Source organism: Anser brachyrhynchus, assembly GCF_964034855.1.
Source record: "Anser brachyrhynchus genome assembly, chromosome: 3".
Taxonomy (NCBI): Eukaryota; Metazoa; Chordata; class Aves; order Anseriformes; family Anatidae; genus Anser; species Anser brachyrhynchus.
The window spans coordinates 18365415-18371883 of record NC_137696.1 but is presented as its reverse complement, the minus strand read 5'-3'; the positions used below and the strand labels follow the sequence as shown (position 1 = coordinate 18371883).

The following is a 6469-nucleotide window of genomic DNA, read 5'->3' as shown; positions in this document are numbered from 1 at the left end:
GCGAGGCTGGGTCCCGGCTCAGCGCATCCCCGTGGGCCTCCAGCGGGGAGCCCCCCAGCGCCCGAGGGTGCCCCGTTATCCACCAGGGGGCACTGCGTAACCGAGCAGGAGGGATACGAGAGGGGAAGTGCTCCCCGAGCTCTCCCGCAGCTCCAAAACTGGTTTAACATCCCCACATCCCCCTATCCTGGACGGAGCAGGTCCAAGCTCACTGCTATAAGCTTCTGGAGTCAGTTGGAAAGAATCACCTGTCCAGAATTTTTCCATTTCTCAGCAGAACATGAATATTATGTACCAGCCTTGGTTAAAAGCAGAAGCTTGCTACTGAAATAAGCTGCTGCGGATTTAACCGGCGACAGAGACAGCTCTTGAATATAATTGTGTTAGGCTGGAAAACAGTCTCCATTTTACCAGTTCCTGATAAATAAATGACCAAGGCAGCTGCAGCAGCAAAGCACAGGGGGTGGGCACCTGCCTTTTTAACTCGCCCTTCCCGGGACATGTAGGAGACGCTTGCCAGAGGGCTGCAAGACTGAGCGTGGAGTGTGAAGCCTTCCAGAAGCAGCTGCTGGAGGTAACCCAAGTAGTGGCTAATGAGGATGTTCAGTGTACTGCAAATACAGCTGTAGCATTATCTATGTGGTATACTGGCAGTGAAACACAATCTTCCATGCTCTTTCATTGACAAGGCATCCTGCAGAGCATGTTCCTGGCATTTACAAGTGGCCTATGGCTCCTGGAAACACATTTCTTCCCTCAGCTGTGGGACAGCTACACGCTCCTACACAGCACTGCCTCTCACCTTCCCCACACACACCCCACTTTCACCCCTTCCCTATTTGTGCAGGCTGTGCATGCTTCTATGACATACCAAGGAGATTAGTAGAGAAACCATCCATACCAACTAATGATAACTAATTGTTCCCCTTAATTGTTCTGTTTCCATCACGCAGGAAAATAATTGCAGAGCGCTGGGACTTCGGGATTTACATGAGACATGCAGCTTCCATACACCAAGCACTAATTCTTCCACTTCTTCAGTTGTCATGCGGTTTTCTGGCAGCAACTCATTTCCTGTGAGCTACTGTTTCAACAAAAGCAATAAAGTAAAACAGCAATTTGGACTACGGGATGACACATCACCATCTCAAACTCTTTTGTCTTTCTTCCTGACAGACTAAAATAAGCTGGAGAAGCAAAAGCAAGTCCAAATAAATGAATGAAACCCCAGACCCTTGAAGGAATGGAAGGTCAGACACGCATGATACAAAGCCAACGCATCCCATAGAGAAAGATTACTTTTAATGACAATTCGAATACAGAGATCACTGGAGAAACTTATTTTGGTCAAGGATAATAAATGTGTTTAAAGCATGATTATAAAAAAAAATGAAATGCTTAACATTAATCTGTACAACACATCATCTCTGGAAAGATTGCTTTTCCTTCCCTAAAATTAAGAAAACCATGGTCTGTGCCTCCAGTGGGGGAAAAGGCACCACAGTCGTGTTTCACTGGTAGGTTTGAGTGCGAGAACAAAGTAAGCACCAGATGGACAGGCATGGCTAGGGTACATCACAACTAGACTCTGCCACAACAGTCGCACTGTTGAGATGGACTATTTCGCTGGCAGGAATTATTTCTCTTTTTGAAAGTTTTCATTTGCCCTTTGCGTCAAATTGCAACAGGTAAAACTGACTCTGAAACTGTTTTGACAAAGTTACAATTGCAATCTGGCAAATTATCCCCACATTAATCATGGATGCACAAAGGCTTAGAGGAGTCCAACAGTTCTGCTTTTCAAAAATGAATCAGCTACCCCCAAGAGTGTCCCTTGATCCCTCTGTAAAGCATTCCGTATATCATTACCTTCTTAGAGTGATTAGTGAGCATCAACTCAAAAGGCAGCAGGCCTGAATTGCTTTGCAAGTGACTTCTTTCTCCTGTCATTTCAAGAACTGAGCACATCAGTGCCAGCTCTGCAGGCTGAGCCCCTCCCTGAACCACAAGCCTAAGGGGTGGTGCAGCTGCATGGGAAGCAGAAAGCATTGTCAACATGCAGCCGTGCTGACGTTCATAACATCCAGGGAATAACAAAAATACAAAACGTGACTCAGACTTTGCACTGAAGATGCAACGGCTGCAGTTTGAGGTCATGGAGAAAAAGAATGAGGGTGGGTTCTCAGGCTGGAAAATTTCATCCGTTTGGCAAAACTTTCTGTGAACAGCCTACCCAGCACAGCAGTTGCAGCACAATAGTTTTCCTTTTCTAGGGAATACCAGTTCCAAGTCCTGCCTAGCTCTGTCTCTACCAGCCTCAGGGTGCTATTAGATGAACTGAGCCCTGGCTGTTAGCTCCAAGAGCTGATGCAGGTATACTCCCAAAAGAGCAGTTTTACCAGGAGAGGTCGGGGGCTGAGGCTGCCCAGGAGCTGTGTCCACTGCAGCACACCATGTGAGCAGCGTGACAGCACCACGTGTTCTCTCTGAACATCCGAGGGGACCTCAGAGCAGATGGCATCCCAAGGACCATGGCTCAGCAGAAAAAAATCACAAGAAACAGAGCGGCCATCATGGTGTGGGATGGCACTCTACGTGGCACTCTACTCTAGCACATGCCATTGACGTGATTTTAGCAAAAAGTACTTGTGAGGCTTCAGAGGTTCACAGTGTGAGGCCTGTTTGTAATTACAGTCCACACCATCACTGGTATGCCTGTGGATTTACTGAGAGGCTGCAGCCACAGTCAGTTCGTAACCTCCCTGACAGCTGTGGTCCCTAAGCACATGCAAGTTGAGACAGCAGGGTTGCAGGTGGGGGAGCGCACCCATCTCCCCTTTTCCCTGAGCAGATGGATTGGATGACGTCTCAGTGCACCAAAGCACATTGTTCCTCACATAGCTAGTTTTTGTGAGACAGTTCAGATGAATTAAACCACATCTGTGACCACTGGGTCATGCCTTAGCATGGAAATTTCAGGTTACCAGGACAAGTAAATAGATTCTATATCCATAATATAGAAAATGCTTTCTTGAGTAGAAATAAAGCTTGCAATCTTGTTCAAAGATCATTTTTCTCTCTTCACACTGTATTTCACACTGTGTGGAGACAACTTGTTTAAACAAGGGAGTCTACTTTTTCTATCAAAAGCATTAACTACTGTCTGCTTCCCACTTGAAAAATCACTTAAGGAAGAGGGCGTTTTCTTTTGCAATGGCAGTAGAGGATATATGTAGTGGCTGTCCCCTAAAACATTAACATCCTGTCAACTCCAGCAAACATTCTGATCCTCATCTTCCCACAAAGTCCACAGGGTATCTACTTACCTTAAGCAAAAATGGATTGCAGTTAGAAAGATGGGGATTTTAACAAAGCACAATCTTCCCTACTCTGCATTATCCAGTCCCTAGAGACATTTAAAATAGATTAAAAAAAAAAAAAAAAAGAGCAAATGCAGCTAGTGTACTCAAGAGGAACTTTGGGATCTAAGACAACACATCTGTCTGAGAACATATCCTACTGCAAGCAGTTTGCTTCCCCATTTGGCACCAGAATCTCTGCTGGCCAAAAAACTCACCGCTCCTTTCCCAGTCCTACAGGACCACCTAGCCATTTCCTTTTCCTGCCTCCAGTTAGGTGCACAGACTGTCTGTACACAATCCCACCTGAAAAGGTAATGCTGCTCCAGTCAAATTCAGTAATAAGTCACTCCTGCAGAACTGTGGCAAAAATTGTCTCTTCTACCAATTGCTCAGAGGGTTGGCAGGTCAAAACACGCAGCTCCATGAAACTAAGCAGATTATCATATGAGAAAGACAGGCAGGACTGCAAGTCTTGACAGAATAACCTGTGTGCTGGAACGGTAGTTCATAATAAAACACAGAACTCAGAAATAAAACACTGAATGTATTAGTTGCATTTTTGAAAGCATCTGAAAGACAAACACTATTGCTTCCTGTTATTCTGAGGTTACTGGTCTAGTATATCACCATCTCTTTCCAAAAAGCATCTAAGAGGCACTTCCTTCTCCTTGTACTTTGTGGATAGTGCCGTTCGTATGTACCAACCTGGCAGTTAACTCTCTGGAAGATCAGCACAGCAGCATGTGGAAGGGGCATACATGATAGGGCACAAGCTAAAGTGATAAGTGATTAAGACAACTTCTGACAGGAGAATCAACCTACTGGGTGCCTGCCTTTGTTGGGGGCAAACCAGGTTACAGGCTTTTTGGGAGCAGACTAAAATAACCATTCCTTGGCCAGAAACCACGGAGTTCAGCAAGTCACAATGAACCTTCCAGCACATCTCTCTCAGCTTCAAACCTCTCTCGAACACTTCAGGATTTTATTTCCCAATGCTCTTCTAGCAAACAGAAATGTAAACGTAGTCCCCATTTCAGAGTGACTTCAAAAAACAAAGGCAACTACACAAATCATCATCACCAATGAGGAAGAGGACAGTTACTTCAAAATCCCCGTTGGTGATCTCAGTCTCTCAAGGCGGAGTAAAAACACTTGGGACCAGACCCCCTCCTACACAACTGGCAGCGTACTGAGGACTTTCAGGGAGCCCAGGAATAGGCTTTGTGGCTCAGTTTTGTAGCTGGAAGTGCTACTGCTGGACTGCCTAGGTGTGACATGAAGGGACACATGCTCACCATCTCAGGCAAGTCCTGGAAATGTAGTGGAATGAACAAGTCATTATGAGGAAAGCCAAAGGAGGTATGAGAACATGAGAGAATTATCAGATTAGCCATGTCCTTCTCATTTCTCTAATAACACGTGAAATATCTAGTAAAATACCCAGCATTGCTGAAAAGGCACCACAGTTGCAGTTAAATACAACTACTTGAACTTGGATATCCAAGCTCAAGGAAAAATAGGAGGAGTGTATTCCAGGGCTGCTCTTAAAAAAGCAAAAGTATCGTATAAAAACACTTCCCTGTACAGTGGCATTAAAATGAGGAACATTAACAACTTCGTCTTGCTTCAGCTAGTATTATTTTCATCATAGCTACTGGAAACCACCAATGGCTGCTCTACATCAGCCCTAAAAGCAGTAGAAGGAAGTTCCCTGATGGTGCAAGACTGCAGAACATTCCTGGCTGTGGGCATCTCCAAACACTTTGCAGAGAGGAAAATATTGTTCCTCTATAACAGAAATGAGTTTTGCAGAATACACCAAGAGAGAACCATGTTGTTTGCCTGGTTATTCGAGACCCTCCACATTTCCAGAGGGGAGAGATTCCAAAGCTGCCTGCTATGAAGAACTCTTCTCTTTTTTGTATTTCTGGTAAGCATCCAGTATCTCTGTGACAACACTTGGATCATCAAGTGTGGTGATATCTCCCATGTTACTTGACTGCTCATTGACTACTTTCCTCAGCAGTCTTCTCATGATCTTCCCAGATCGGGTTTTAGGAAGACGTTTCACCACCTGCAGAGAAGAGAAAGACACACCTATATCAGAACCTAGGTCTTGCTGGAAATCAAAAGGAAATCTGGCTGAACAATCCTAAGCCTGTCACTACCCCATGGCTACAGCTCCTTTGAGACTCCTGGGAACTACTAAACCATTGAGCACATTAGTTTTTGTCCAAGGAAAGGAATGTTGCTAGCATCGATCCCTTCTGCTATAAAATGTATTCTTATCTCAGTGGACTTTGTTCTTCATTTGCTCATTGCTGTGTAACTCCAGGGTGGGTGCTGCAGGAGACACAGATATTTGGAGACTCAGGCCCTGAATAAGCTGTTAACTGCTGAACTAGAAAGTTAGTTATGCTTGAAAACTCAGGCACTGATGACGACACAAATATCAGCACATTACCAAAACAGACAGTCATAACCTCACTTACAGGCTGGGAACATAAAAACACACAATACTGCATGCCAGCCACAGGGTCTCCCACTCCAGTGGTAACTCCTGTCTGCTGATGCTGCCTGATCATAAGTCAGCCTACACAGCTTCCTTCATAACCAGACGTGTCAAATACCTTTGCTATGCTTCCTGCAAAGGACTTAACAGCAGATGCCTGCTCCTGTTGCATTTTATTACCTGTATCTTGGCATCCGTCTTCCCAGCGTGTGCCTAAAATAGAGCCCCTCAAAGAAGTGGTCTGGTCACTGCCTCCAAGCAGAGAGTGAAATGATGCAGACAGGCCCTGGGGGGGGCACCTTTATGCACTCCCTCCAACCACACAACAGGAGCGGCTGAAAGGTGAGCAGGCTTGAAACAGAGCCCTAAGTTCAGCAGTGCCCTCAGGGCCAGGCTGAATAGCTGTCAGAATCATGCAGAAGAAACAGCCACTGCTTTGGGGTCGATGATAATTATCAATGCAAAACAGCTGTTCAGTAGAAAGTGTCACTCTGCCCGTTGGTGACAATTGAGGTTGTGGCCTTTTTCTACAGTTTGGTGGGATTTTATCCCTCTAATGGAAGGTATCCCTGCCCATGGCAGGGGGGCTGGAACT

The 6469-nt window shown here is 45.4% G+C and overlaps 1 protein-coding gene and 1 long non-coding RNA gene across 3 annotated transcripts in view; one reads left to right on the top strand and one right to left on the bottom strand.

The window, feature by feature from the left end:
• The first annotated feature begins 162 nt into the window (after positions 1-162).
• LOC308191818 lies at positions 163-1417 on the top strand. Its single transcript, XR_013948295.1, has 2 exons — positions 163-574; positions 954-1417. It is a non-coding gene; the product is annotated as an uncharacterized lncRNA (long non-coding RNA).
• Positions 1286-6469, bottom strand: part of ACSS1 (acyl-CoA synthetase short chain family member 1) — a 39437-nt gene continuing 34253 nt past the window's right edge. For both annotated transcript variants that reach the window (XM_080584670.1, XM_080584671.1), the window contains one exon: positions 1286-5436. In XM_080584670.1, coding sequence (XP_080440796.1) covers positions 5260-5436 — 177 coding nt within the window. In that variant the 3' untranslated portion in view covers positions 1286-5259. The remainder of the gene's footprint in view (positions 5437-6469) is intronic.